Source organism: Nyctereutes procyonoides, unplaced genomic scaffold (assembly GCF_905146905.1).
Source record: "Nyctereutes procyonoides isolate TBG_1078 unplaced genomic scaffold, NYPRO_anot_genome, whole genome shotgun sequence".
NCBI classification, from domain to species: Eukaryota; Metazoa; Chordata; class Mammalia; order Carnivora; family Canidae; genus Nyctereutes; species Nyctereutes procyonoides.
The window spans coordinates 17,923,485-17,946,077 of NW_026575044.1; the positions used below are offsets into that span (position 1 = coordinate 17,923,485).

The 22,593-nt window shown below is 39.4% G+C and overlaps 1 protein-coding gene across 1 annotated transcript; it reads right to left on the bottom strand.

The window, feature by feature from the left end:
- Positions 1 to 6,861: 6,861 nt before the first annotated feature.
- Positions 6,862 to 20,675, bottom strand: HAUS1 (HAUS augmin like complex subunit 1). The gene is made up of 9 exons (XM_055324602.1): positions 20,603 to 20,675; positions 19,618 to 19,792; positions 13,995 to 14,130; positions 12,678 to 12,812; positions 11,037 to 11,160; positions 10,580 to 10,645; positions 9,128 to 9,199; positions 8,842 to 8,889; positions 6,862 to 7,128 (listed from the first exon to the last, which is right to left on the bottom strand). Exons 1-9 carry the CDS (start codon positions 20,630 to 20,632, stop codon positions 7,078 to 7,080), a joined length of 837 nt encoding a protein of 278 aa, XP_055180577.1. The 5' UTR covers positions 20,633 to 20,675; the 3' UTR covers positions 6,862 to 7,077.
- Positions 20,676 to 22,593: the final 1,918 nt, after the last annotated feature.

Sequence of the window (22,593 nt, forward strand, 5' to 3'; positions counted from 1 at the left end):
GAGAAGGGGGAGGCAGAGAGAGAATCCAAGCAAACTCCGTGCTGAGTGCAGAGCCTGACGCGGGGCTCCATCTCCTGACCCTGAGACCAGGACCTGAGCCAATATCAAAAGTTGAATGTTTAGCAGACTGCACTACCCAGGCACCCCCAAAATGGTATTAATTTCTAACTTCATAGTAGGTTTTAGTTACTGTATATCTTCTCAATCATTGGATACTAATTTTACAATGTTAATGTAAGGCCAGGTAAGGAAAATTGAAGCTCACTACAGTTTAGCTAAAAGCAGGTGATACAGAGGAGAGATCCTTTCGTTGGGAAAGAAATGATCTGGGTTCTAATCCCAACTTGGTCAGTAACTGGGTGTGACATCTGGGCAGTCATTTTACTTCTTTCGGCCTCAGGCTCCTTGTCTATAAGACTAAAATTTGGACTGGACAGTCCCATCCAGTCTGATATTCTGTGAATTTATAAGCTGCCTGTCTGAGACTGAGGGAAATTCTTATTTATCTTTGAGGTCCCACAACCTAACACACAGTATTTAATAAAGCTTGTTACTAAATAAGCGAACGAATGGACTGAGTGATAAGAGAGGGAGGGCCACTATTACATCCTTTGGACACCTGAGAGTTTCCATGATGTCTCTAAGGTCACATTGCTAGAAGCATAAGATCTAGGCTTTGTGCTCGGTATCTAGACATGCTGTAGGAAATCTGGATCCTGAAAGGGCAGAGAGAACAATTCTCTTTCCCAACGCAGCAGAGGCAGGCTGTCAGCCCACGACCGTGGCTGCAGAATTTAAAGAAAACTGTCAATGTGAGAGCTGGGAGCTGTAAGATAAACCTAAAAATATATATCTGTACAACGTGAGAGGAAGCCAAGGTCAGGAGGACATGTGTGCATCATGGTACTAAATACAGCAGGCAGAGTGGCTTCTTTCGGTGGTGTCTCATCAAACCCAGGACCTTGAGGTACAGTGTCCTAGCCAGAGGGTGGTGTACCTTCTGTCACGTGCTCCCCTGATCAATCACAAGGAAAAGATCCCCTGGCAACCAAGCAGACTCCAAGGACATCCACACACACAGTCCTCAGTCCTAAAATAGCTTCAGACACATTTTGATGAGGAATATCTTTTCATTCATGCTACACTTCTTACCCAATATTGAGCTTCAACATACCTCCCAAGCAGCAGAAACTGTAATAGCTAATCCCATTCTGGTAACTCGAGCCCCTGCCTAGACCACAGCTTCTTAATTTAGTAATAGCCAAAGGCAACGCTATTGCCAGTACTGCCCTTCCCACAGGGCGGAACATGGGGCGAAGCTGAGTGACTCTTCAAGGCTTGGACCCCAAATGCATAGTCTCTTGATGTGTGCCGCCCTGGCTGGACTAGCTCAGACAGCTGAATTTGGAGGAGAAATGTTTCATAGACCTAGAAAGAGGGGTCTACCAAAACAATAAAAGCAAAATGGTCAAAACCAGGTATCAAAAGCTGGCTTCAGAGAGAGACAATTACACACAAGGTATGGTCTCGGGTTGGAAAAACAATGGTTAGGAAGCACATTGTGTTATTTATTTATTTTTTTAGGAACTTTTTATGCACCTGAGCAACCCACATTTTTTTTTTTTTTAGATTTTATTTTTTTATGTAATCTCTACACCCAATGTGGATGTCCTTAAAACTTGAACTTACAACTCTGAGATCAAGAGCCACATATCCTGTCAAATGAGGCAGCCAGCCACCGCCCCCCACCATTTTTTTTAAAGTAAGCTTTACACCCAATGTGGTGCCCAAACTCATGACCCAGAGACCAAGCCAGTCAGGTGTCCCTGAATACCCCACATTTTTAAAGATTGAAGTAAAATTAACATACAGTGTTCTATTAATTTCGGGCGTACAACATAATGATTCAACAATTATGTACATTATTTAGCGCTCACCATGGTGAGGGCAGTAAGTCATCATCTGTCACCAAACAACATTTTTACAATCTTATTGATATATTCCCTATGCTGCATGTTTCACCTCTGTGACTTATTTATTTTGTAAATGCAAGTTTATATCTCTTAATCCCCTTTATCTATTTCACCCATCCCTCCACCCATGAAGCACACTATTCAGACAACTAGAGAAATTTGAATAGGGACTATATATTAGATAGTAATATTTTACCAATGTTAAATTTCCTGAATTTGACCATTTTACTATGATCATCTAAGAAGGTCTCTGTGCTTAGGAGATCAATGCAGAAGTCTTTAGGGGTAAAGCAATGGCTCTCTATACATAGACATACAGCCCAGGGGTCAGAATTAGAGACAAAAAGAGGCCCCATTTCACACACTGATCCCCAAACCCCATCCATATGGGTATATTTGACATTTCCAGAAAATATGCAGGTTAGAGATCTGGAAATGGAATTAGAACAAAAGTTTTAATTCTGGGCTGCTTTGGATATTTGCTTGTCCATACACCACATCCACTCCCCTTAATTTTACCTGCAAATAGAAACAGCTCTACTTTTTTTTTTAATCTGCATACCTTTTCTTCAACAGTTTTATTGAGATTTAATTCACATACCATACAATTCACCCATTTAAAGTATATAATCTGGGGCACCTGGGTGGCTCAGTTGGTTAAGTGTCCAACTGTTGATATTAACTCAGGTCTTGATCTCAGGCTCTTGAGTTCAAGCCCTGCATTGGGCTTAAAGACCAGTGTGGAGTCTACTTAGAAATAATAAATATATATATAAATAAATAAGGTATATAATTCAATGGTTTCTGATATATTCACATGCAACCATTACCTCAAAAGGAACTCTGTGCCCTTTAGCTATGACTCCATATCTCTCATGTCCTCAACCCTAAGCACCATCAATTTCCTTTCTTTCTCTATACATTTCTGAACATTTCATGGGAATGTTATCCTATAACATATGGTCTTTTCTGACTGGCTTCTTTCACTTAGCGTAATGACTTCAGGGTTCATCCATAGTGTATCACATATCAGTACTTCATTCCTTTTTATGGCTGAATAATATTCCATTGTAGGGATAAACCACATTTTGTCTACTCATAAGATGGTTGGCATCTGGGTTGTTATGAATAATGCTAATGTAAACATTCACATGTAAGTTTTTGTGTGAATGTGTTTTTATTTCTCTTGGGGTATATACCTAAGAGTTGAATTGTTGGGTCAAAGAGTAATCATTTGAGATCTTGCCTGTTTTCTGAAACGACTATACCATTTTATTTCCTACCATTACTATATGAGGGTTCCAATTTGTCCATATCTTCACCAACACTTGTTTTTAATTCAACATTTTTTAAAATTCTAGCCATCTGAGTATGAGGTAGCATCTTATTGTGGTTTTGATTTTTACTTCCCCAATAACTAATGATGTTAAGCATCTTTCCATGTGCTTATTTGGGCATTTATATGTCTTCACTGGAGAAATGTCTACTCAAATCCCTTCCCATTTTTTAAATTGGGATGTTTGCCTTTTATTATTAAGTTGTAAGAGTTTTTACAGATTCTGCATATAAGTCCTATATCAGACATGTGATTTGCAAACATTTTCCCCCATCCTGCAGATAGTCTATTTTTTTTCTGTAAAGATTTTATTTTAAACAGTCACTCACTCAACGTGGGGCGTGAACTTACAACCCAGAGATCAAGAGTCACACGCTCCATCTACTGAGCCAGCCAGGCACCCCCTATTCACTTTCTTAATAATGTCATTTGAAACACAAAAGATTTGAATTTTCATGAAGTCCAGTTCATCTATCTCCATACAGTAAGCTGGGGCAGTCATAGGGCTCACCTTGTTTTTTTCTCTTCTCTTATAAATTAATGTCCTGTGCTTCTTTGTTATTCAATATATGAAGACTATAGTTTCCTATTTTTTGTTTGTTTTTCTGCATAAAGCAAGACAATCAATGTGATCATTCTTCTGTATCAGAGTCAGAAGCAGAAACCCAAGTTTTGATACAGTTTTCACTATTGTTCAGTTCTAAATATTTTCTAATTTGTATTACTATTTGATTTATAGGTTATTTAGAATGTATTTCTTAAATTCCAAACATATAACTTTTTAGTTATTTTTATCTAATTGCATTGTGATGAGAGAATATGGTATATATGATTTCAGTGCTCCTCTAGTGGTTGAGCTTTTTTTTACTGCCCACTATTTGGACATTTTTTTTTTTTTTTTTTTTAGGTAAGCTCCATACCCAGTGTGGGTCTTGAACTCATGATCTGGAGATCAGGAGTCACATGCTCTACTGACTGAGCCAGCCAGGCACCCCTGGACAATTTTTATAAATGTTCTGGATTCACCTAAAAAGAACATGTTTCCCATGGCAGTTTGGTATAGGATTCTTTTTATGTCCTTTGGATCAAGTTTGTTAATTATGTTGTTTCAATATTCTGTATCTTCACTAATTTTTTTCTGCTTGCTCTATCACTTACTGAGAGAAGTATGTAATGTATCATACTTGTGGATCCATCTATCCTTACTTTTAAGATATTTCGCTCATGTACAGCATACACTTACAGATTTTTTTAAAAAACCTATTCTTGGGATCCCTGGGTGGCGCAGCGGTTTAGCGCCTACCTTTGGCCCAGGGCGCGATCCTGGAGGCCCAGGATCGAATCCCACGTCGGGCTCCCGGTGCATGGAGCCTGCTTCTCCCTCTGCCTATGTCTCTGCCTCTCTCTCTCTCTGTGTGACTATCATAAATAAATAAAAAAAAAAAAAAATTTAAAAAAAAAAAAAAAAACCTATTCTTTCTGTCTTCATCTTTTAACTAAGGGATTTTCTCGTTTACACCTAATATAATGATCAGTTTTATAAAATTATGCTGGTACTAAATTTGCTTGATTTTTACAGTGTGTTGTTTTTTGCTCTCCTTTTACTTTTTTTTTTTTTAGATTTTTATTTATTTATTTTTTCATGAGAGACAGAGAGAGAGAGAGAGAGAGAGAGAGAGGCAGAGACACAGGCAGAGGGAGAACTGCTGCTATGCAGGGAGCCTGATGTGTGGGACTTGATCCCTGGACTCCAGGATCACACCCTGGGCCGAAGGCAGATGCTAAACCACTAAGCCATCCTGGGATCCCCTCCTTTTATTTTGAACATTAATTTCACAAACTACTTTTATCAATTATCTACTGTGGCAAGCAACCAGCCCAAAACTTCAAACAAACTTCAAACAATAATCATTTATTATTTCTCATGATATTATGGGTTGATTTTGTGGGCTTCTGGCCTGGGCCAGCTTGGTTGATCTCTGCAGTCTGCTGGTGACTTGGCCAGGGCCAGATGGTCTAAGAAGGCCTCATTCACATAGCTGGCAGTTGGCAGCCTCCTTGGTCTTGGGTGGGGGCAGGGCTCAGCTAGAATCACTTGTTTCTGCTCCATGCAGTACTTCATCCTCCAATAGCCCAAGCTTCTTTACATAGTGGTTTCAGAATTCCAGAGCCATAAGAGAGGGCAAGTTCTGAATACAACTTTTAATCCTCTGCTTTTGTTACATTTGCTATTGTCTCCTCGGTCAAACAAATCATAAGGCCAAGCCAGAAAGAAGAGATGGAGATACAGACTTCAAGGAAATACAAATGTCTTTTGTATACCCACATATTTGTGGGAAAAGAGAGGGAGAAGCACCTGGGTGGCTCAGTGGTTGAGTGTCTGCCTTTGGCTCAGGTCGTGATCCCAGGGTCCTGGGATCGAGTTCCGCATCAGGCTCCCTGTAAGGCAGCCTTCTTCTCCCTCTGCCTGTGTCTCTGCCCCTCTCTCCATGTCTCTCATGAATAAATAAATAAAATCTTAAAAAAAAAAAAAGGGAAAATTTTATGGTCATTTAGATCATCTTTAAAAAATTGATTGCAGGGACATCTGTGTGGCTCAGCAGTTAGGCGTCTGACTTCAGCTCAGGAGGTGATCCCGGGGACCCAGGATCGAGTCCCATATGGGGCTACCGGCATGGAGCCTCCTTCCCTCTCTGCCTGTGACTGCCTCTCTCTCTCTGTCTTTCATGAATAAATAAAATCTTTAAAAATAAATAAATAAATAAATAAATAAATAAATAAATAAATAATAATAAATAATTGATTGCAAATAAAGCTCTTTTTAACTGATTGTTTTTTTTTTTTTTTTTTAAGATTTTATTTATTGAGGCTCCCCCACAGGGAGCCTGCTTCTCCCTCTGCCTGGGTTTCTGCCTCTCTCTCTCTCTCTCTCTCATGAATAAATAAATAAAATCTTTAAACAAAACAAAACACAAAACCAAAAACAGTAAGGCTTTGGGGCACCTGACTGGCTCAGTTATAAGCACCTGCTTTCAGTTCAGGTCATGATCCTGGGGTCCTGGGATTGAGCTTCCCTGCTCAGCCTGCTTCTCCTTCTCCCTCTGCTGCTCCCCCTGCTTAGGCTCTCTCACTCTCTCTCAAATACATATATACATACATACATACATAAAATCTAAAAATAAAATTAAAGCTTCTCCTTGGTTCTTTTTTCTTTTCTTTTTTTTTGACATTTAAATCTTTGATCTTTGGGATTATCCTGACATAAGGTGTGAAGTAAGGATCTAGCACCATGTGTTGAATTACCCACCTCTTCCCTACTGATTTAAAAGGTCATCTTTTTCATAAACTAAATCCCTGCATATATTAACATTTGGAGGTAGGCAGGTGAACTGATCAGAAGGAATGACAGCAAAACCCAGGAGGGAGGAATGGAAGAAGCATAACTGAGTTGCAGAACTCTCCTTTTCACATAGCTGACCTCATGAGTGACTACATGACAAATGTCATAATGTTTACCAAAGAGACCCAACAAAGGACACTTAACTGCCAGCAACAAAGAGAACTCATAATGCTTTGTAATATGAAAACTATGTATTTGGGCATAGAAATGCAATATACAACTGGAAACCACTGTTCCATCAACAGTGACATTATTATCTAAGAACACAGGAGTTAAGTTATTAAGGAATGCCAAGAGAAAACAATTCTTTCAAGTCCTCTTCAATTTACTCTGTTTAGGGAAGATGAAGCATACTTGTTTGACTCTTGTCACAGTTCCATCATGTCTACCTTCTTTGTAAGTTCAGCTTCAATGGTGTCCTAAAGTAAGAAGGAAACACCAGAAATTCTATAAATAAGGACATAAAACAAGTACTCTAACTTCCAGTATTATTTAAAATAAGGGAAGCGAGAAAGAAAAACATTAAAACAGAATTTTAGGGGCTCCTGGGTGGAACAGTCGGTTATGGTCTGACTCTTTAATTTCAGCTCAGGTCATCATCTCAGAGTTTTAGTCGAGCCCCACATGGGGCTCCACACTCAGTGGAAAATGTCCTTAAGACTCTCTCTCCCTCTGTCCTTCTCCCTGCTGGCATGCTCTCTTCTCTTTCCTTCTCTAAAATAAGTAAATCAATCTTAAAGAAATTTTTAAAATACCATTATAAATATTAAATGTGCTTTTAGACATTCCTTGCCTTTTTATCTTCCCCCTCTCTTCCACAACCCAAAAGTTTTCTGACTTCTGATTCTAATAAACATCTCAAGGGAGAAAAACCCTTTAAAGAGATGAGTTGGTGTATCAGTGTAAAGATACATGAACTCATTTTTCCAACATCTACCACTTGGGCAAAGTACTTGTGCAACGTCTCTCATGTCACCTCTTTTCCATTCTCGTTGTCACTTTCTCATAACTTCTCCCTTGGGCAAAACAGGCCAACTGGTTTATGCAATTTTCTTTCTTCCTCCTCCAATCCACCCTATACACTGACTCCAGAATAATCTTCCTAAACAACTGGTCTAACCAAAAAAATGTAGCTTTGATCACATTTCTCCTTAGCTTAGAAAATAAACACACAGCAATGTTCAGTGGTCCCCTAAACCCCTTTATATTTAAGATCCTTTATATCAAAACCAATTGATTTTCTTTAGTCCCATCACCATTGTATAGCCCTAAGCAGTGGGCAGCATCCCTTGCCAAAGCTCGGACAAGTACTGAATTTTTTAGCTCTTTTACCTTTGCTAATTCTTTTGCCTAGAATATTCTATGTCTCCCAACCCCCCTTTTCCACCCAGGAAAAGCTATGCAAAAATTTATAGAAGATAAATTATCACTGTGTATTTTTTTTTTTTAATATCTTTATTTAGTTATTCATGAGACACAGAGAGAGAGAGAGGCAAAGAAAGAAGCAGGTTCCATGCAGGGAGCCCGATGTGGGACTTGAGCCCGGGACTACAGGATCACGCCCCTGGGCCAAAGGCAGGCGCCAAACCGCTGAGCCACCCAGGGATCCCCCGATCACTGTGTATTTTTTATGGAAAGAAATATAGGGTGACCTGAGTGGCTCAGCTGTTTAGCGCCACCTTCAGCCCAGGGCCTGGTCCTGGAGACCCAGGATCGAGTCCCGCATCAGGCTCCCTGCATGGAGGCTGCTTCTCCCTCTGCCTGTGTCTCTGCTTCTCTGTGTCTCTCATTAATAAATAAATAAAATCTTTAGAAAAAAAAAAAAGAACTATATACACATATCCAAAAGTTTTTATGGAAAAATTTTATGCAAAACTGCATAGGGGTGCCTGGCTGCCTCAGTGAGAGAGCATGTGACTCTTGATCTTGGGGTCATGAGTTCAAGACCCACAATGAGTATAGAACTGACTCAAAAAAACCAAAATAATTTAAAAAAATCATTGGTAATGACACACAACAACTTTGGGATTGTGGTTTACCTCTGAATAAGGAGAATGAAGGGAGCTTTAATTATATCAGTGTCTTTTTTCTTTCTTTTTAAAAAATCAAAAGAAAAAAATGGAACTACTTACTAATTCCCGCTTTGCTTCTTCAATTTTCACCTGAGCAAGGGATGGGTTCTTTTAAAGAAAAATAAAACAAGGAGAGGTTATATTGTTTCAACTAGGACTCAAGGAGAAAAAAGTGTACATCTTCTTCAAAAGGCAAAAACCTTATAGAAGAGTACCCAGTGAACATGTAATTCTGAAATTCAGCAGACTTTAAATCCTTAAACATGGATCCAGTATTTTCATGATCATTGTGTACCCTTGGGGAAAGTTGGAGATGACTTTTTTTTTAATTCATAAAAATAATTACCGGCATTAAATCTAAATATGACTCCAATTTTTTCTTCAAAGGTATAGTCTGCCGTTTTAGTTCTGCCAATTTCTGGGGGTGGAAAAACACAAGAGTCACAGAGTGATAGAGATATTCATAATGCAACTACACACTGCTCATTTCTAAAACCAAACATAATAAAGCATTAACATTAAGATATTTTAAATAATGTATCAAATTGTACCAATGGGTCAAATTTGATTCAATGGACATTTGAATAACAAACTCACTTCCAATGGAAACAATCCTTATAAAATGCTTAAAAGAGAAAAGTTATACTCCCATTTATTAAGAACAGGATTAAGTAGGGCATCTGGCTGGCTCAGTTCATGGAGCATGTGTATCCTGATCTCAGTTCAAGCCCCACCTTGGATGTAGGGATTACTTAAAAATAAAATCTTTAGAAAAAGAGAATAGGGACGCCCAGGTGGCTCAATCGGCTAAGTGTCCAATTCTTAGTTTCAGCTCAGGTCATGATCTCAGGGTCCTGAGATGGAGTCCTGTGTCAGGCTTTGCGCTCAGCACACAGTCTGCCTATGCTTCTCCCTCCCCCTCTGCTCCTGCCCTCCTAGCGCTTTCCCCCTCTCTTTCTTCTCTATCAAATAAATAAAATCTTAAAAAAAGAGAGAGAGAATAGGATCTAAGTATGCTGTCTAGGAGTACAGAATAATGTAATTAAGAGGAATCAGAATGAGGGTGCCTGGGTGGCTCAGTTGGTTAAGGGTCTGCCTTTGGCTTGGGTCGCAATTCCAGGGTCCTGGGATCTGGCCCCATGTTGGGCTCCCTGCTCAATGGGAAATGTGCTTCTCTGCAGCTCCCCCTGCATGTGCCTTCTCTGTCAAATCCATAAATAAAATCTTAAAAAAAAAAAAAAAAAAAAGGAACCAGAATATAAGGGAACAGTTAGAATCTCAAATATGTATTTATGAATTGTCAACTTTAGATTCCAAAAATCAAAGTGCAAAAAATCTTAAAATAATAAATAATAATAAAATAAAACAAAACTCCCTCTTTATCCCTCTTCTACCAAAATAATTGATACTTATACCATCTAAAAACCCAGAATTGCATCCTATAGGAGTTTTCAGGTCTGCATTTTTACTGTAAGTGGAAAGAGAAGAAGAGGACCTAGATGGTTGACACATTATCCCTCAATAAATTTATTTTACAGATAAATCAACAACATATAACTGACTCTAACAAAAAGTTTCTAGCATATAGTAATAGTAATAAATACAGAAAACCAAACAAATGTGAGGATAGATGCAGCTAACCAAGTAATAATGGTATAAATACTGGTGAACATAAAGTACAGAGGTTAAAAAAAAAACAGGTCAATAGTGAACAAAGCTCTATAAAAAGAAACAAAACATAAAGCAGATTGTGCACTAAAATTTTAAAGGAAGCTAAATTGGGTTAAAATGAGCTCACCTCTGAAAGTGCTACTAGGGACTGATGAGACAGAGAAGCATCCATGCCTCTGGCTGAAAGCTGCTCCTAGAATTACAAAAAAGGGAGTTCAGTCAAAAACAGTATTTTGAAAGTGACCATCATGACATATTTTCACCATATAACACAGTTATGAGGAGCTACAAATCATAGATGAAAAACTATACAAGCATCTAAGTATTTTATGCAGTATATGGATTATTTCAGTCACAGATTTACCAAAAGATGGGTGCAGTACTAAGAGTCTGGGCTTTGAGGCCTGGCTGCCTGAGTTTGAATCTGGATCTGCTGCTAAGTAGCTACGTGACTTTGGGCAAGTTACCCACCTTCTCCATAGTTCCCTTATCTGTAAACTGGTAATAATAATAATACTGCCTCGTTGGGAGGGTGAAGGTCAACAAAAAGTCTGAAAAGAATACATTCAGTCTTTTGTACAAACCTCTGCAGTTCTGATTCCAAATCTGAACTCCTCCGACTTCGCTTTTAGGAAGTCCATGTTCTGAAGACGATTGTCAACTTTGGCCCTTTCTGTAGAGAGATGCAGCTCTGCCTTCTTTAGATCCCTTTAAAAAGTAAAGTTGAAAACATTTTCTTCTCCGCAGTGGAATTACTATAAAGAAGAAACTCTACTACTTTTGGGATTTAATTCTGGATTCTCAGAAGTTGATAATATACTTGCTGGATTTTCTACTATATAATTTATTTTATTTTTTAAAGATTTTATTTTTTATTTGAGAGAGAGACAGAGAGCGGAAGCAGGAGGAGCTGCAGGCAGAGGGAGAGGGAGAAGCAGACCGCACTGAGCAGGGTGCCTGATGTGGGGATCATGGGATCATGACCTAAGCCAAAGACAGACGCTGAACTAACTGAGCCACCCAGGTGCCCCTCTACCATATATTTTATATCCCAGAGTAGCTACCATGTATTCTTCTAGGTCATCTTTCCCTCCATGTTTGCTACCTGGAATTTTTCTCAAGGAATACTAAGTAATTTTAAGATTAATATATGGCAATTATTCCTGGAGAAATAAACCTGCTGCTTAAGGAAGTCATTTAATATATCCAAGCCAATTAGAATTACGGACGTCCCAAAGTCCTCTTTCCTAAATGTGACATGACAGGGTCCCTTGCACATACATATTCAGTATTTGTTAAATAAATTTACACACCACCAAATTACTCGTGTACATCCATATTCCTGATTTACAGCACCTAACCTCTGGGGCAACTGGATCTAAAGAACATCCAGAACATCAAGATGGATACCAGAGCTCTAGGGGCACCTGGGTGGCTTAGTTGGTTACTTGGTTAAGCGTCTGATTATGATTTCAGCTCTGGTCATGATCTCAGGGTTGTAGGATCAAGCCCTGCATCAGGTTCCATGATCAGGAGGGAGTCTGCTTGAGATTCTCTCTGTGCCCCTTCCTCCCCTTGCATGCATGCTCATGCACACATGCACTTTCTAAAATAAATAAACAAACAAACAAACAAACAAATCTTTAAAAAAAGAGGGATACCAGACCTCCAGTAAGAATGGGAAACAAAATATAATGTGATTTTAAATTGCACCATTGCTTATAAGTAAAAAAAAATTCACATATATTCTCTAAATTATAAAACCTAGGCTATTTGTTGGGGCACCTGGATGGTGCATGCAGTTACGCATCTGACTCTTCATTTTGGCTCCGGTCAGGATCTCAGGGTGGAGGGATCAAGCCCCACGTTGGGCTCTGTGCTCAATGTGGAGTATGCTTAAGATTTTCTCTCCCTCTCCTTCTGTCCTGCACTTGCTCACACGCTCTCTCAAATAAATAAATAAATCTTAAAAAAAAAAAAAAAAAGAACCTAGGCTAATTGTAAAAGAAAAAAAAACAGTAAAAAATTGCATGAAATAAAAGATGAAAATCTGTACCAAACCAACCCCTATCTCCACCCAAGTCATTTTTTACTTAGAAAACAATTTATGGACCCCAGTTCCTAACAGGTATTTTAAATCATATCTAATGCTAAAACTAAACCTGGCAATGTCCTGTTACTGCCTTTATAATAACCATTTTCACCTCTTCCAACTCAGTACTTACTCTCGTAGACATTTTTCTAACACTAACGTTGCAGTCAAATTTTTTTCAAGTTTTGCCAATTCAAGCTTGATTTCTTCATTTTTGGATTTGGTACAGAAAAGATCAGAGGTCAGATCATTCACTGCAGGGATAAAACTAAAAAAAGAATCTTGTCACATAAAAATGAACATTAAGGACAATAATGACAATTATTCCTCATTTCTAACAATGACTTATGTGGATTCTTCTATAATCATACTGTTTCAAGACTCCATGCATTTTTTCTCTATGCATTTTTATATGCTGTTTCCATTGCCTGAAAAGCCCTTCTTCAGGCAAATTTCCATTTGTCTTTCAAAACTCAAATAAGATTTATTCCCATTTTGAAACTCCCTACCCCTCTGTGCTACTTAGCAACAGCTGGTATACTCTCATATTGTTACAGATGTCAAATGACACTATAGTTTTACATACCTAACTCCCTTATTTGACCATAAATAGAGACTATCCTTGCTCATAGCTATTATCCTACTCATCTCTGCCTCCTCAGTGCCTGTATGTATGCGTGTATCTATATCTGTATGTGTATCTGTACCAGTATCCGTATCTATGCTTATACACTTACATATAACTAGTGTTTGCTGTCTGCTGAATGGACTTAATTCAGGTTTAGATTTCTGCTGCAATGTAGTTGTATGTTCTTATATCTGAAACACTACTCTCTGAGAATACATATAAATTCCAAGTCCTTATATGGGCAATTAAGTAGAATAGCTATACAATATAGCTAACACACGACCACCAATGGTAATCATATGGACTCTGGAGTCAAATTGGGTTGGAATCCCAATTCTGACATTTACCAGCTCGGAGAAGTTATTTAACAGACTTTTCCTGAGCTTCAGTTTCCCCTTAGTGTTGTTGAAAATAATAATATCATTATATAGCTGGAATGCCTGTCATAAGAATAAAAGTCCTTAACCTACTCTACCAGTAGGGGGAGAGTGACCATAATTCACTATGCTCAATCAGATCATTTAACCTACTGCTTTTCTTATTGTTTAGGTTGAGTGATGTAAGTAATACCTAATCTCTTTCCAAATATACATGAGCACCAACCTTTACAAACCTAATCTTAGAAGAAGAAAATTTAAAGAACACTGAACTTATCTGAATTAATTACACATACTCACTGGCAATGATAAGGATAAGTAAATTCAGTGTTTCTGCATTTATTGTTTATTTCCTATATAGAATTACCCAGAGAAACAAAAAGTCCTCAGGTCAAGACCTTATAGTATATATGATTTCAGAAATTAAAATTGTCACAAGAATTACCTAGCTAGTGAGGTATCCTTTGTTTCAAGGACCACTGCACTGTCAACCAAAGCATTCAGGTACCTAGAACCAGTGCTAGACAGATTGGCAGGGGAAAAATTCACACTCTCCATGAGAAGGTTCTGAAGATGCTTGGCTGAAAAGATATAAGAGTTCTATGGTAACTAAGATGTTTGTTTTATTTGAATTTTTAATAGCTTTATTGAAATCATCACATATCACACAATCCACCCACCTAAAGTATATAATTTGATGGTGTGTAGTATATTCAGAGTTGTACACCATCAGTATGATCAATTTTAGAACACTTTCATCACGCCCCCCCCCCAAAAAAACCCATATTTCTTAGTCATCATATTCCAATTCCCCAACGCATGAAGCCCTAGGAACCACTTACCTACATTCTGTCTTTACTCGTTTCGTATTTGGATATATACCTAGGAGTAGAACTGCTGGTCACACGCTAACTATGTTTAACCATTTGAGGAATTATCAGACTTTTTTCCAAAGCAAATGTATGATATTACAATCCTACCAGAAGTGTATGAGGATTTCGATTTCTCCATACATTACCAACAGTTGTTATCATCATTATTATTATTTTTGCATAGTGGTCACTCACAGAACTTAATAATGATCAATATAATGATAACTCAAGACCCAAATACTTTTCTTTTTGATTGTAGCCCTCCTTGTAGGTGTGAAGTCGAATTGCAATTTTCATTTGCACTTCCCTGATGGCTATCAATGCTGGTTTAATGGCCATTTTTGTATCTGCTTGGAAGAAATGTATATTCACACCCCTTGTCCATTTTTAATTGGATTATTTATCTTTTTATTATTGAGTTGTAAGGGTTCTTTATATGTTGTAGATATAAGCCCCCCCCCTTTTTTAAGATTATTTGTTTGACAGAGACAGAGAGAGAGAGAGAGAGAGAGAGAGAGCGCCCAAGAGCACAAGCAGGGGGAACAGCAGAGGGAGGAGGAGAAGCAGGCTCCCTGCAGATAGCCTGATGTGGGGCTCAATGCCAGGATCCTGGGATTGTGACCCAAGCCAAAGGCAGATACTTAACCAAGTGAGCTACTTAGGTGCCCTGTAGATACAAGTCCCCTATCAGATATGATTTACAAATGTTTTCTTCCATGCTGTGGGTTGTCTTTTCATTTACTTGATGGTGTCCTTTGAGAACAAAAGTTTTTAATTTTGACGATATCCAATTTACCTTTTTGCTTTGTTGCTTCTGTTTAGGGGAATCATAGTTAAGAAACCACTGCCAGATTCAAGGTCATGAAGATATACTCTGATGTTGTCTTCTGAGTTTTAGGTTTAGCTTTTGTGTTTAGGTTTTTCATTTGTTTTGAGTTTACTCTTACATATGCCATGAGGCAGGGTCCAACTTCATTCTTGTACATGTGGATCATCCAGTTACTCCAGCACTAATCATTGAAAAAGGCTATTTTTTCCTCCACTGAATTGTCTCTTACCCTTGTCAAAAATCAACAGACCAGGAGTTAAGACTTCCAGCCAAACAGTACAAGATCTGCATACCTGCTCTCCAGTGAAACTGACGAAAATTGTAAAAAACAAAGTAAGAAACCCAACCATGTAAAAACAACAACAACCACCCAGAACCAAAACACAATGATTTAAAACCTCTGGAAATGGTCCTAAGGACAAATAGCAAATAAAGAAACAACTATTCTAGAAAATCTATGAAAAAAAAAAAAGAAAAAGAAAATCTATGAAAATTCAGTAAGGAAGATGAGAGTTTGTGGTATTTAAACCAAGACCACCCTTACCTTCTCCCTCCCAGTTCAATGAGGCAAAGACTCCACTCCAGACTGTTTTGACTATTGGGAGAGCTTCTAGCATGCTGAGAATACCAGGGTTCCAAGGGTCCTGTACCAGCTCATGAGGTGGTGATTCCACACCAGGAAAGGCAAACCAAGAGGCTTGTTGTACTCCCCTGTCAACCAACCACTCAGCATCTACACTGGCAGCGCCACTCAGAGAAAAGCTTGTTAATGTCTCTAACCCCAACTCCAGATCCCTGACTCAGAGATTCTGGGCAGAGGAAGAAGCAAGCCATAGAAGAGATAATTCCCAGCATCTTCCCAAAGGAATTGAATTCATTTGCAATAGAGCCTGGAGAAGTCCAAGCTTAAAGAGACTCTCAAGAACTGTGGAAGTTATAGTAAAAAGCAATTGGGAAAAGAGTCAAGACACAGGTTAAACTGTAGGCTAGTTATAGTTAGTTCGCATAGGAGAAGCAGAAAATAAGACACATGACAAAAGCCATCCTAGGGTCACAACAAATATCAAACACTGCCCTCTGAAACTATTCCTTTAAGGGTGCCAGAATTTGATTGGATTCACTTGTAGAGCAATTTATATCCCACAACATTGCTGGAAACAATAATCAGCTGTCAATTAGCAGAATTTTGCAGTTGGATATAGTCCATGAAAGAGAGGAAGACAATCCTACCAAAGCCACTGCCATCCCACAGTGACTGTGGGATACTTAAGTATCTGCCTCCCTGAGGAGCAACATCACAGGCTAAATACCATCAAGGGTAAATAGATTTCATTAAAAACAATCAGACAGTCATTAAACAAGAAAACCATAATGACAACAAGCTCTGAGGTGTTGGGGTGTTGGGAGACTTGTACCCAGAGTTACTACAATACATTATAGTATCTAAAAAGTCCCATTTCCACAAAAAAAAAAAAAATAGAGAGGAATGCAAAACAAGAAAGCATGACCCAGAGCAAACAAAAAGCAAGCAACAGAAACTGCCTGTCAGAATGACAGATGTTGGATTTATCAGAAAAGACTTCAAAATAGCATAATGAACAAGTTCATAGTACCAAAGAAAACCATGATTAGGGTAGCCCTGGTGGCACAGCAGTTTAGTGCTGCCTGCAGCCTGGAGGGTGATCCTGGAGACCTGGGATCGAGTCCCACGTCGGGCTCCCTGCATGGAGCTTGCTTCTCCCTCTGCCTGTGTCTCCTGCCTCTCTCTCTCTCTCTCTCTCTCTCTCTCTCTCTCTGTGTGTGTGTCTCTCATGAATAAATAAATAAAATCTTTAAAAAAAATTAAAAAAAAAAAGAAAAAGAAAACCATGATTAAAGACACAACAATGGGCAGCCCGGGTGGCTCAGTGGTTTAGTGCCGCCTTTGGATCCTGGGGACTCGGAATTGAGTCCCACATTGGGCTTCCTGCATGGAGCCTGCTTCTCCCTCTGCCTTTGTCTCTGCCTCTCTCTCTCTCTGTGTGTCTCATGAATAAATAAATAAAATCTTTAAAAAATAAATAAAAAACATAGACCCAACAAAAGGTATAAGGACAATGTTGCATCAAATAGAGAATATCAAAAAGAAATGGAAATTACTAAAAAAAAATTAAATGGAAATGCTGGAGTTGAAGAGTACAATAACTAAAATGAAAAGTTGCTAGATAAAATAAACAACAGACTTGAAGTGGCAGAATAAGTGAACTTGAAGATAAAGTGATGGAGATTATGGAAGCTGAAGAACAGAGAGGAAAAACGTTGAAAGAAAAAAAAAGCACCGCAGAAAAACAAGGAACACCATTAGGCACACCAACATATGCGCGTTGGGAGTCCAGAAGAAAGAAGTAGAAGAAAACAGTCAAAGGAATAATACCTGAAAACTTATCACATTTATTGAAAAACAACAATTTACATATCCAAGGAATAACTCAAAAAACCCCACAAAACTTGATCATTCAACAAATCCAAGCAGAATAAATGCAAAGAGATCCACAAACATACATACCAAGGTAAAAATGCTCAAGTAAAAGATAAGGAGATGATCTTGAGAACAACAAAGAATAAAGGAATTATTATTTACAAGGAAATTCCAATAAGATTAACAGTTGACTTCTCGGCAGAAACAAAGGAGGTCAGAAAGAATGAGATAACATATTCAAAGTGTTCAAGATAAAAACTCTCAAAGAGTCCTACATTTAGTGAAATTATCTTTCAAAAATGAATGCAAAATAAAGACTCCCAGATAGACAAATACTGAGAGAATTTGTCATAAGCAGTTCTGATTTAGAAGAAATTCTAAAGAAGCTACTGTGGGCTAAAAGCGAGTGACCCCAAACAGTAATTCACATGCACACACAAGGGATCCCTGGGTGGCGCAGCGGTTTGGCGCCTGCCTTTGGCCCAGGGCACGATCCTGGAGACCCTGGAGACCCGGGATGGGATCGAATCCCATATCGGGCTCCCGGTGCATGGAGCCTGCTTCTCCCTCTGCCAGTGTCTCTGCCTCTCTCTCTCTCTCTGTGTTACTATCATAAATAATTTAAAAAAAAATTCAAATGCACACACAAAAAACAATGAATATCAGGAAAGGTGGCTATGGAATTATGAAGAGCATAAATGCATATTTTTTCTCCTGATTTTTAAAAAAATATTTATTTATTTGGGGGATGGAGAGGAGAGCACCTCAGTACAGGGGAGGGGCAGCGGGAGAAAGACTCCTTGCTGAGCAGGGAGCCTGACAGGGAGCTCCGTTCCGGGACCCTAAAACCATGACCAGAGCCAAAAGCAGACACTTAGCTGACTGAGCTACCCAGGCGCCCCTTTTTCCTGATTTAAAAAGCAATTGCATAGGGTGCCTGGGTAGCTTAGTCAGCTAAGTGTCTGCCTTTGGCTCAGGTCGTGATCCTGGGGTTCTGGGACTGAGCCCCATGTTGGGCTCCCTCCTCAGTGGGGAAGCTGCTTCTCCCTCTCCTCCACACTGTGGTCTCTCTCACTATCTGTCTCTCTCTCCCTCTCAAATAAATAAATAAAATCTTTTAAAAATAAAAAGTAATTGCATAAAATAATATGTATATAAAGTATTGTTCCATCATGGAAACATAGCATATAGGCTAAAAGCAGTGCACCAAAACAAAAAGCCAATTTTGCTGTATGTTAATTTTTAAAAGAAAACTGGAAGAAAGCCCATACACAACAGATTTACAATATAATTTGTACTACATTCAAAATATTGCATGTAACATGTACCACAGACATAGTTAAATAAATACAGGGCAATTGTAGGTCTCACTTTCTTCCGCTTTTGTATATTCCAACCCACTGAAAGGTTTTTTTCAATTCTTTTGTGTGTAGTTTGTATTACAAAAACAACAACAGGTGTCTTGAACGCACTTTTTCAAGCTACATATACAGAGCAGAAAATTCTAATGTGATCCCATGAATACACAGCGATAGCGTGATTTGTTCAAGTCCGGCAGTTCATGGCTGTCACCTCAGATGTCCCGATGGGTCACTATAACTAAAGCATAAAGACTAAAAACAGACCAAAAAGATATGCAAGTGAAAAACTGAAGGCTTGTATGTCAGGCTAACTTTAGACTCACGTGTTAGGGGTTACTATCTGGTATCAGAGTACCAATAAAATTGACATTATAATGAAGTTTATGATTTATTAAGTTGCTATAATAATGGAGTGGGAGGCAAATCTGGCTAGAACAAGAAGCAAAATTGACAAGCAGTCTACACTAAATTAACTTTGTATTCTTAGCGTTACAAAATGTAGTTACCTCGAGTTATTATCTCATCCCAAACTCTGCAATTAATCTCACCTTCTGATTCATATTCACTTGCTTTCTGCTTCAAGTCCTCTATAACCAGGTAGACGTCCCTGTCTCGGACCCTGTTGCGTTCGGAAAGGTGATGTAAAATCTCCGTGGTCCGAGCGTTCACCTCATATTGCGGAATGGAGTGATCTCCAAATATTTTCTTCAACCACGCAGCAACCTAACCATTATAAGAAAAATATTATAAGTCTTGTTTATTGTAACAGCATGAAGCAAACATCAGAAAGAAGTGATCAGAGGCAAGCAAAACGTTTTCTAGAAATATTCTGGCATCCTACTTACTTCACATTACAATTGGTCTTTAATTCACATTACAATTGGTCTTTACGAAAACAAAAACAAAAACAAAAACAAAACAATTTGTCTTTACCGAGACACACACCAGACAGATGTCAGGAAACAGAGGTGAGCAAGCACGATGAACAACATTATCAGAAAACAATCCAGCCGTTCCTAAAGCTACAAAGTAGCATGGTAATAATCTGCATCACTCGATTGATTTTAGAACTCAACATGAAGGTGCTAAAGCACTATCATACGTGCAAAGTCTGAAAAAGGCGTCGCCCTCAACACACCAAAGGCCCCGCTGTACCGGGGGGCACCCGGGGTTGGGACGCAGGCCCAGGTCAGGTGTGAAAACCCTAACTAGGAAGCAGCGGTGAACGGCGAGGCGTGGCTGGAAGGTGGGTTCGGATTCGGAAATCCCACTGTGGTCCGCTGAGAGGGCTCGCTACCAAGGGGCTCGGCCGCTCTCCAAGCCCGAGTCCACGCTAGGAGAGCCCCGGGAAAGAAGGCAGGCGCCCTGGCCCGGGGGTCTAGGCAGGATGGTGAAGGCGGTTCTAAAGATGGACCAGGAGAGTACGCGGAGGAAAAAAGTAAACATGGAACGCCCAGGAGATCCACCGGCTGGGAAAATGTGTCAAAGACGCCGTTTCCCCGAAGCCACAAATCCCGGCTCCCGCCCCATCACCTGCGCCTCTTTCTCCTCCTGCGCCTCCATAGCCGCCGCTCCCGCCACTTCTCGAGAAGCTCCTCGCGGGAGAAGTTCGCAGCTCGCTCTGGAGGCCCCGCCCACACACCGTTGGTTCCGCCCCCTTCTCGTCCCGGGATTTCTGGGAGATGTAGTTTTTACTAGGACTCCGAGCCTCCGAGTCGGAGGCTAGTACAAGGCTCCAGCACCTCAGCTCTCCTGGGTTGCTGCCTTGCGGCTGTCTCTGCGCTCAGTGATATCATTTCCTCGATGGGGACAGCGGTCTACAACCAGGCTGTTTTTTTCTTTTTTATATTTTTATTTATTTATTTTTTATATTTTTATTTATTTATTTTTATTTTTATTTATTTATGATAGTCACAGAGAGAGAGAGAGGCAGAGACACAGGCAGAGGGAGAAACAGGCTCCATGCACCGGGAGCCCGATGTGGGATTCGATCCGGGGTCTCCAGGATCGCGCCCTGGGCCAAAGGCAGGCGCCAAACCGCTGCGCCACCCAGGGATCCCCTTTATATTTTTATTTTTGACGTGAATCAGTTGTCTTAAAAAATACCTGAAACTTGTTCTTTATAGCACATATTCGTTTCTCCCCACGTTTAAGTGCGTTGACTTAAAATTTTTATTTTTTTATCCTAGCAATATCAGCTGCAGCAGTCTTAATCTTAGGCTTTATTTTCCACTACCAAAGAGCTAAATGTGCTGGCGACTGCTTTAAAATAGTTGAGAGTTGGGGAGCTTGGCTGGCTCAATCAGAAGAGTGGGACTTTTGATCTGGGTCATGAGTTCAAGCCCCCACTTGGGGTGTAGAGATGACTTAAAAAACTTAAAAAACAAAAAACCAGTTGACAGCATCCAACTGCTGGCACTATCACTGCCACGTCAGCCATTCTTCATTCCTTTTTTTTTTTTTTTTTTTTTAGTTTTTATTCATGAGAGACACAGAGAGAGAAGCAAAGACATAGGTAGAGGGAGAAGCAGGCTCCCTGCAAGGAGCCGGATGCAGGACTCAATCCCATAACCCCGGGATTATGACCTGAGCCAAAGGCAGACATTCATTCAACCACTGAGCCACACAGGTGCCCTCTTTATTCATTTCTTTTGTTCCCTGAAGTTCTCTCCCCATCATTGTAGTTAACACTATGAGAGGTTCTCTTTACACAGACAGCAATGTATAGTTTTCTCTGTATTTTCCTATTTTAGTTTCATTCCTACAAGTACCCTGTAAAAATAGATGAACACCTTATTCTACAAATTTCACATTAAAAACCACACACATACATGGATTAAATGACTTGACCAAGATTAGGTAGTAGAGCTAGAATCTGACCATAATGTTCTGGCTTCAATTATTTTATCTTTGAAGGCTAGTTAGACCACAGTGCGGCCTGCAGCCTCCTGTAGTATACTGTGAAACAACAGGAAAGATAGACCATGTGCTTACTCAGTGGTCTGATATACGTGGTTTAATATCAAATTGTTGCTCAGTCTTAGCAATAAATACTTTTAAGTCACATGCTTATTTAAAATGATTAAATTGGGATCCCTGGGTGGCGCAGCGGTTTGGCGCCTGCCTTTGGCCCAGGGCGCGATCCTGGAGACCCGGGATCGAATCCCACGTCGGGCTCCCCGTGCATGGAGCCTGCTTCTCTCTCTGCCTGTGTCTCTGCCTCTCTCTCTCTCTCTCTGTGACTATCATAAATAAATAAAAATTAAAAAAAATTCAAAATCTCTTAAAAAAATAAATTAAATAAAATGATTAAATTAGTTTTCAAAAGAATTTTTACTAACTAGCCAACACCATATTGTATGGCTTGCTTATTCTTTTTGTTCTAGTCATATATGTCTCTTCTCCGTAATCAAATTTCAAGTAAGTAGGTCCAGCCCCAGAGTATGGGGGGAAAAGTTATCTTTAGGCCCTTTGTCTGCTTTCATCGCTACAAATTCCACAGAATAAGCCTCAGTCATTTTTGT